At 57.1% G+C, this 8,948-nt stretch overlaps 1 protein-coding gene across 1 annotated transcript in view; it reads left to right on the top strand.

Annotated features, from left to right (window-relative positions):
* LOC113213380 (Schwann cell myelin protein) overlaps positions 1–8,948 on the top strand; it is a gene marked incomplete in the record, with an annotated part of 223,765 nt that overhangs the window by 141,119 nt on the left and 73,698 nt on the right. Inside the window, 4 exon segments of the mRNA XM_052264308.1 lie at positions 370–502; positions 715–926; positions 4,175–4,288; positions 4,481–4,684. Coding sequence (XP_052120268.1) covers positions 370–502; positions 715–926; positions 4,175–4,288; positions 4,481–4,684 — 663 coding nt within the window.

Raw genomic sequence — 8,948 nt, 5'->3', positions numbered from 1 at the left:
GAATAATGACCTGCACCGGTGCATTGTGCCGTGCCCCCAGGGGGTGGGGGATCGACCGCAACACGGGGTCGGGGGCCGGGAGGACCCCACTTCCACGACCCGCCTGTCTTGGGACGCGGCCAAAGCAATCGTGTTTTGAACGCGAACCCCCTCGCGGTGCGATTTGCTTCGCTGCGCCACACTCTGCCACTTCGCAGACTTCATCGGCACTAAGCCCCCGGGGGTGTTCTTCACCACCGTCAGTGCACCCAGTGTACTATCATCCCTAGTTTTTCTCGGTTTCTCCCAGTGTACTTCACCCCTAGTGTGCCTGCCCCAGTTGTACTTCGATCCTCGCCCTTGCTAACTCTGCCCATGTTGCTGTTGCAGTGCTCGTGTCCGGCACCGAGGCTGTGGTGGGCGGCGTGGCCAGGCTGCCCTGCGACCTCACGCCACCACTGTCCGGCGACCAGGTGTGGCTCGTCATCTGGTACCGCGAGGGCAACACCAAGCCATGCTACAGGTGAGTGGAAACGACTCATTTTGGTCTGTTTTTTAAAAATTTAAAGAAGACGAAGACAAAAACAAAATATGATTGCATTTTCACACTCCATATGCAATTCCATATGTCATGTAATGGGTGACAAGATATTTTTAAGACACAGTGTGCAACTCCATAACACTTGTAAGCCGAAAAGGGTTAAATGCACGCTGGTTTCTTGACACTGTCCGCAGCTACGACGCACGCGCGCGCACGGAGAGCAAGGCCGGGACGCACTGGAGCGACGACAAGGCGTTTGGCGGTCAGGTGACGTTCCGCGAAAGTGAGAGCCCGGCGCACCTCACCATCGAGAACGTGCGCGAGAGCGACGCGGGTGCCTACCGCTGCCGCGTGGATTTCGGCCGCTCCCCCACCCGCAACGCAAGAGTCAACCTCACCGTCATCGGTAAGTCTGCGGTCCAAAACGAGACGTGTCCAACGTACCGCATCTCTTCTCATCCCCCCGGTTTCACATGGTTTAGCCTACGTGAAGAGTTAACTTTTTTTTTTATTTCCGACTGCGTACATAAAATAAATTATCATAGCTAGACCAATGAGACTGTACTTAATCCTACTGCATGAAATTGATTTCTGCACGGTTCTTTAAACACTGACGTCCCATAGTGATAAATACAAATTCTGAAAATCAAAGTGTGTAATAGGTCTAACGTGTTATTGACGCACGCCCTACTTTTAGTTCATAACAGTTAAAAATTGCACTCTGAAATAATGTTGCTGTTCAAATTTTTAACCTGCAACAAATTTCTACATTTCATTCTGGGATTTTCTGTAAATTACATTTCAGACAGTCCAGTGTAATGTGTGTGTGTGGGGGGGGGGTGAGATGCCAAGCTCGCTCTCTCATATTGAGGCGCCGCTCGCTTTGCGCCGTCCTTTGGGCGCATGCCGATATTGACCGCACGACTCGGGCGCACGACCCTGGGCAGCTCAAACAAGGGCCTACTTTTGAACCCCGCCCGGACCCCCTCCCCGCGTGCCACAACAACTACTTTGGCCCTCTCTCCTCGGCCGCCTCTGCTGCTGTGGGGGCCCCGACCCGACCCGGCGGCGAGGCCGAGTGGCTAGCGAGCTGTGGCGGAGTGGCTGTGGGCGTGGAACTTGTTGAGTGCCCGTCAGCGAGTACCGCTCGCCCGCCCGGGCTGTGGGGAGCGCCCGCGCTGCGGAGGGTAGGCAACGCGGAGCGCACGGCAGCGCGGCGGGCCGGCGGCGCCCGGGTGACGGGCGGCGGGCCGGGGCCGGGAGAGAGTAGCAAGGAGCGGGCGTCGGCGGCGGCTCGGAGCAGAAAAGTGGCAGGTTGTGGAGGAGGGGGAGGGCGGCGAGCTCGCTACTAACAGCTAATGGCGGAGCCCTGTTCGCCCCGCCCGCCCCGCGCAGCACCTCGCCCTTAAAGCCTGTCGCGGCCTTCTTCCATATCGGAGGCTGCTGGGGCGAGGGACGCGGGGTCCGGGCGGGGAGGTGGGCGCTAACCCATCAGTCAGTCACGTAAGGCCCTCGCGCATGTCATTAAGTCGGTGTACCCGGCCGAGCGGAAGAGGCCCGGGAGGGGCTGGGTGGGCTCGATTGCAGTGGAATAGGCCCGACATGCAGCTGCGTCTCACAAAGTCCCCCCTCCCCTCCCTTTCCACTTTCGTACCGCATCTTCAGTCCCCTTGCTCGTGAGGCGCTGCGACAGCGCCATCCAGTACATCGGACGGAAAGGGGAGGGGGGGGGGGAGTAGGGGGCGCCTGCTGGAGGGAGAGAGCGGAGGGCGTCTGGGCGCATCAGGCAAAATTGGCTGATATCACATGCCTAAGTAAGCCCCCTTCACGAGAGGGTGGAAAAGAGAAAAGTGGCGCAGCAAGCAGCAGGGAGGGAGATAACCTGCAGAAATAAGAGTTCGAAATGTTAAGGAGGGAAATATGTAAAATGATGGGTGGTCGACGTTGGAAAAGAGGAGGTCCTTCGAGTAGGGCAGTAAAAGGCAACTAGGAGATGGCCTGCTGCTATTATAGCGAGGGGGCGGAGCGGAGTTTTCGTCACAGCCAGGCAGCACAAGCTTATGATTTCAAAGTCTTCGCTCAGGATTACGCACTTTGCCATGACGCGCCGCTGCTGGCCCCGCCACGCCGAGGGCACGCCCCCTCTTAGTGCCCCTTATCCGGCTGTTGCCTTCACTCTTAATTTGTGCCGGTCGCGCTTAGTTGGACGAAAGTACGGGCAACTTGGGCTGAAATGAAAAGTATATGGCATTTGTCGTTGGGAAAATGATAGCAGCAGGCGGTTCTCCCCTCGACTATATCCTTTTTCTGCGGGTAGAAGTGTACGTCGGCGGGCCCGCCCCCCGCCTCCCCTGCGCAGGCCGGCGGTGGCCCCCCTCAGCCTCAAAGAGAGAGCTTGATTATGGACTGGGGCGGGGGTGAGGGCTCTCATGGAAATGCAAACCAGAATTCTTATGATTGCGGGTTCTTATGAATCCTCCACCATGAATCTTTCAGGAATTGCAGATGGCGTTTGGGGCGTAATGCCACATAAGCTATTTCATCTGCTCCACCTGACTAACTGTCTGGCGCGCGCAACTCGACCGAGCTTGCGTGCGTGTGGCAGGTTGTATGGGTGAGCGGCGCCCTGCCGCTCTCGCAGTTCCAGGAAAGGTACCGCCCGCCTTGAGTTTCTCTTGGGCCCGCTCTGTCCGTGAAGCAGGCTGTACGGTTGAGGGGCACGCTGTCGCAGTTCCAGGAAGGTACAGGTCCTTGATTTGCTCTTGCGCCACCTTTTGTGCCGCCCACTCCCTCCTAGTCCGAGTCCGCGCCCTGCCAATGACGAATTTTTAATTAAGGAGTGCACCGGACGCTTCTGAAGTTGTAGGAAGAGGAGGGATAGAGAGGAGAAAAAGAAAAGACTGTTGAAGTCAAAACAAACAAAAAAGGCACGGTTTTCCTCCAGCTGGCCTGTGAGGCGGTCGCGCAGTGCGTTTTCCTCCTCTCATTCTTCTGCACGCGTCGCAAACTCGGGGGAAACTCTCGGCCCTCGGCCGCCGCGCCAGGGGGCTGACGTCGACGCGTCGACGGGTGTTGGCCAAGGGCGTTAGCGTGGCACAACAAGAAGCATGGTTACTGATGACTAATTCTATTTCCAAAGACTATTATGAACGATGGTAAGCGTCATTTTGCTCATGTGTACTGATTTCGGGGAATCTAGACGATGTGCTGTCACACTTCTCAGGGTAGCGAGGGGCGGTGTGGCCCAGGAGGAGGGAGGGGGGGGGGGCAGTCCGCACTTGTCACGCTTCTTTACGACCGCGCCCGCCGGCCTGGCGACGTGTTGTTGTTGTTCAGCTTAGATCCTTCTTCGTTGTCGCCTGGCGCTCCCCGCCCTGCCCCGCCCCGCCATACGCCAGACCTGCCGTTTCTGATGGGAAAAAGATAACTTCCTCTGGGCCCGTGACGTTGATTTTGGTCTTGGCGGAGGTGTACTTGCGACGGAAGCGGCTCCTGTGTGTGTGTGTGGGGGGGGGGGGGGGGGTCGGTTCCCTCTCCGTACGCCGCCATGCCTACCACTTGGCTTTCTCCTCAGTCGACCCACCTTTCGCTTTTCCAGTATCCCCCGGCAAGTTTTAACGATTTTTTCCCCTCCACCCCCCCGGGTGTTTCCAGTCCCGCCGAAGAAGCTGCAGATCGTGGACCAGAGCGGCGCGGAGATGAAGGACGGCGTCCTGGGGCCCTTCAACGAGGGCGAGACCATCAACGTCACCTGCATCGCTGTCGGAGGTGAGTCCGAATCAAACTTGTGCTCGGCAGGCGAACTCCACCGCCGCCGCCGAGTTGTGTGTGCCGAGGCCCACCGCCGCCACACAGGAGTATCAGACCCGGCGGAAAGAGGCGCCCCGCCTTTTTCCCCTTCGCGTCTGAAACTTTTACGGAGTAAAAAAGCGTGTGCGTGTGTGTGTGTGTTTGCTCCAGGCTGGCCCGCGCCCCGCGTCACATGGTGGCTGGAGAACGCTCTGGTGGACGACACGAGCGAGCACGTGACCGACGGCAAGGTGCAGAACGTGCTGCGGCTCGAGCGGCTTGAGCGGAAGCAGCTCAACTCGGTGTACACCTGCCAGGCCGCCAACAACCAGCTGGCTGCTCCCGTGTCGACCGCCGTCACCCTGGACCTCAACCGTGAGTACTATAACGACGAAGATCGAAGGAGCGTAGCAGACGGCGACCGTGCCGAGATAAAAAATAATATTTCCAGCCGGGCAGTCACTAAACGTTTGTATATGTAGCTCCGGACTTTGTCCCTGCTCGAAATTAGATATTGCTTCTCCATTCGACTTTGTGTGCCGTGTCAGTAGCTTTCTTAAAGTGGGCTCTAAACTGGTGCTGCGTTGTTTAGCTTTCAGCGCTTAACAGAACAAGGCAACGAAAAAACTTTGATCCGGACATACGAAGCGTAATAGTACTTAGCCAGAATCATTTTTTCTTTGTGTATACATGATATACATTAGTATCAACATCAACATGGTGACCACAGTGTCGATCAACGTGGCGACCTTCCAGCATAGGCGTATAAGTGACCTCACGCCAAAAAGCCAGGTGCGATCCATAGGCCTCCCACCCCGCCCAGCGTTCTAGCCGCAAAAAAACGAGGTCGCCCGTCGAGACGAGCTTCTGATGAGCTGCTCTGTCCCACTCGGCGCCGGCGCCTCGCACATTCTCATACACTTGCCTTAATTAAATACCCGAGCATAACAAAACTTTGCAGCAGCAGCCGCGGCGGCGGCGGCAGGCGCCAGCAGGCGTCAAGCCCAGGTGGAAGTTTTGCGCGGCCGAGCAGAGGCGAGCATCAGGCGCCGCCCCGCTGGAACTGACAAAGTGGCGGTCTGCTACTTTCTTTTAATCGTCACTGCTCGCGGCCACTCTCGCCGCCGCTATCGCTTTGGCGGTGCGTTACCCATCAGGAATTCTTTCAGTCGCTGGAAAGTTTTTGCATGGCGGCCGCGCGCACCGTGCTAACCGCGCGACCTCCAGGAGGGTCTCCTGCAGCCCGGGGCCGCGGGGCCCGGGGTGTCTCTGCTTGTTTCCCTGCACCTTCACGCGCTGGCGAGAGACCGTTGTGCGGGGCGGGGAGGCCAGGCCGGGTCGGGCCCCAGCGGCCCTCTCCTGCCGGTCTTGGAATGACTCCAGCGCCCGCTAATGAGTCCATAACCCTCGTCAGCGGTCTCGGCGGGGCGGCTGGCTGGAGCCGAGGCTGGAGGGGCGGGGGGCGGGGCGAGGTGTGGCGGACTGTGGCTGACCCCTCTCGGCCCGCCGAGGCGCGCCAAAAAAAGAATACGTAATATTTACGCGGTCAGCCCCGCCGTGCAGCGCGGGTGAAGGGCCGCGCCGCCACAGGACGTTTTTCCCTTTCTCGCCACTGTTCCTCGTGTGATTTCTCGCAGTCGCAGCAGAAAGACCCCCCCCCCTTATTTTTCGCATGCGTGGCCGTCATCCCCTCATCTCATCGGTTCTAGAACGAAGCCCAAAACTGTGTTTGTCCTTTAGCCCGAGGTCTAGGCCCTACGACTATTGGCACGAAATTGAATAACTACGTGTGTTCAACTTAAGTTTTATTCGAGTTTGGAACAGAGGTGGGCTGAGAACTCTCCGATAACATTTTAGATGCCGTCGAGACTCGCTTCCTACCGTCCCTAGGGTCGCCAAGGTCCGCGGCGCGGCGCCAGCATTCTCCAGCCTCCAGCAGGCGACTAGCGAGCTGACCTCGGAGCTGACTCATCGGCAGCCCAGCTAATGCCATGTCCTTTCTCTGTCCCAATCTCTTCCAGGTCTCTCTCATTTTCTCGTTCCCCCCACCTCCCCCATCTCTTTCCTAGCCCCTTTTCGCTTCTTTATTTCTCTTTTTATTTTTCTGACTGCCTTACATATGTTTTACCAAAACTTCCTCAGTTTTTAAAGCCTTTTTTCCTCAAGAATTAACCAAGTTGGACATCGGGACTTTTTTCCATCAGAAAGATCGTGTCTAAGTAGTAAAAACCGTCCCTAGAACCCTTGAAAAATGATATGTATAATGCCTACTAGAGAAATATTATTGCAAAATTGTCGTAAAATGGAGTAAAAATCTTGCGCGCAAGATATCTCAACACCTGTTTAACCTCTACATACGTCTAAATTGACAGAGGGGTCTGGGTCAATTTATAGGTACATATATAAAAAAGGGTTTAGCAAAAAAAAATAGAAATGATGGCCAACTGCTGACACCATTAAGGTTCATTGTTCAAATCTTTAGGGCATGTTACCTTCATTATAGTTTGGGAACCAAACTTGTACGATGTGAAAATGTTAAACAATGAACGCACAAACTTTTCCAAGCCTATTCCCGCGTGGGATGCTCTTCGCCCGCCTCTGAAGGTGGAAGCAGCGCGACGGCCCCCTTTTGCGCAACACGTGTGCGCCCGAGCCATCTTTCTTCAAAAGACCACACCTACTGCTTCCTCCCTCTCCTCCTCCCCACCTCCCGTCCTCCTCTCCTCTCCTTACATTGTCCCACCGCCCACCCCAGCCCCGCACCACCCGAGACGGGAGCGCCTACCTATGTGCCCGCCGAGCGTCAGAGTCCATTAATCCCAGGAAGCGCCAGAGAATGGCCCTGAGTACGTACCCCGGCAGCCGGGCTATGGGACGACAACCCTCTCGGTGCGGCTGGGGTTTCTTTCCACGTCTTTGTCGCAGAAGTGAGAGCGAGATCTCGCCCTCCCCCCCTTCCCCCCATTTTCCCCTTGCTCCGCACTTGCGCCGTCCTTTCGCAGCGTAATATTTGGTGAGGCACACAAACCGCGGGATTCTCACCAAGTGAGTTCCTCTAGGGGGCCTTCAAGTCGGGTGTTGCTGGGTAGTGGAGCCGTGCGCACTGCGAAGGCGTACGTGAAAAATCGGGCTTGACACGTGTCAAGAAGATTAGGAAGAATTTTGAAAATGAGTTGTCTGGAAAATCAAGAAATTTCATAGGAGAAGTGGCTTCAGGTGCCTTGCCGCCCGCGAGAGCGTGGCGTATTGCCTCTGGGTCGCACTTTGCTTGAAATTTTAGGAAAAGCAATTTTTTCGACCAGGCTAAAGAAATTATTTTGCAAGCTGGTTTATTATGTAATGCTTGCAAATTGTTTGGAAGTTGCGGTTGCGAAAACTTTTCTTCGCAAGCATTTTACAGTCTAACGTAAGTGGCAGGTGTAGTTACTTGTAGCAGATACGCTCGCCATCGCCATGCCGAGCGGGTTCGTTTGTCGGGCTGGACTGACGTTGCTGCTGGTGAGCGGGTGGCCGGCCTGTGAGCAGGTGCGCCGCGTCTGGTGAGCAGGTGAGCTTGGTGACCTGGTGGCTGAGTCCAGGGGGGACGGCGGCGAACAAACGGAAGGAAACGGAAATGGGGGGAGGACGCAGAACGCGACGGCTCTGCCCCGGCCCCGGCCCGGGCCGAAGACGAACGGCGCAATCTAGCACTTGGCTTGTTTTTATCGTGTCCCCTTGATTCGCCGTCGCTGCAAGAAACCCACCGCCACCGCCTTCGGCTCGGCCCCTCGCCACCCGCCGCGGAGGGAACGGAAGCAGTCTGCCTGCGGGGAAAAAACCGTATATAGGAATATGGAATATTTGAGCAACTTTTTGGTTCGGCTGCCGTGCCGGATGTGGCGGCGCTCAGGTGGGGGGCGGGGGCGCGCTTGTCGCGACTGACGCGGCGGATCCTGGCGGATCTGCTGCTCATGATTATGGATCGGGCGGCCCCTTAATGTAATTGCAAGGCTCGCGGGCCGGGCCTGTTTGCAGCTCGCCCACGCCACACCCCACGAGCGGCCCGCGCAGACGGATATCCGGAGAGGAAGGAAAAAAGGACGGAGCGAGGGAAAAAAAATTGTAGGAGGAAGTGTATGAGTTGGCCCCCGGTCCGTTTTTAGTCCCCAGCTCGGCCAATCAGCCGGTGCTTTCTTATCCCGGCCGAACTCGCTTATATACTGTCTCGGGCCGGCGGAGGACAGCGAGGTGGTGTGCGGGGCTGGAAGTGACAGCTTCTCTCCAGGGCTTCTCCAGGGCTCCTCTCCAGTCTCCAGGACCGGCTCCAATCATACTTCCAGGACCGCGCCACTCTGTTTCATTAGGTTTTTTCCCCCAGCAGTTGCCCCGGCCCGGAGGCCGCCCGGGCCCATGCACTACGCCGCGCCGCTCGTTGTACTGGCCGGGTCCGGATGGCGGAAACTTTGGTTAAACTCAGGAGGTCCTGATGGGGCGACGTGGTGCAGCGCGGGGCGGGGCGCGGCGCGGCGGGCTCGGCCTTATAGTCGTGTGTGGTATCCTCTGGGCTGGACGGGCTTGGCTTGCATAGCCACAAAAGTTGTTGCCGCTGCTGTGCTGCAGGTGCCCCTGCCTCTTTTCTCGTCTCTCTCCCTCTCAATCT

The sequence above is a fragment of the Frankliniella occidentalis genome, unplaced genomic scaffold (genome assembly GCF_000697945.3).
Source record: "Frankliniella occidentalis isolate FOCC.00 unplaced genomic scaffold, Focc_3.1 Scaffold18, whole genome shotgun sequence".
NCBI lineage: Eukaryota > Metazoa > Arthropoda > Insecta > Thysanoptera > Thripidae > Frankliniella > Frankliniella occidentalis.
The sequence above is the reverse complement of the archived record's forward strand: the minus strand, read 5'-3'. Positions and strand labels throughout refer to the sequence as shown.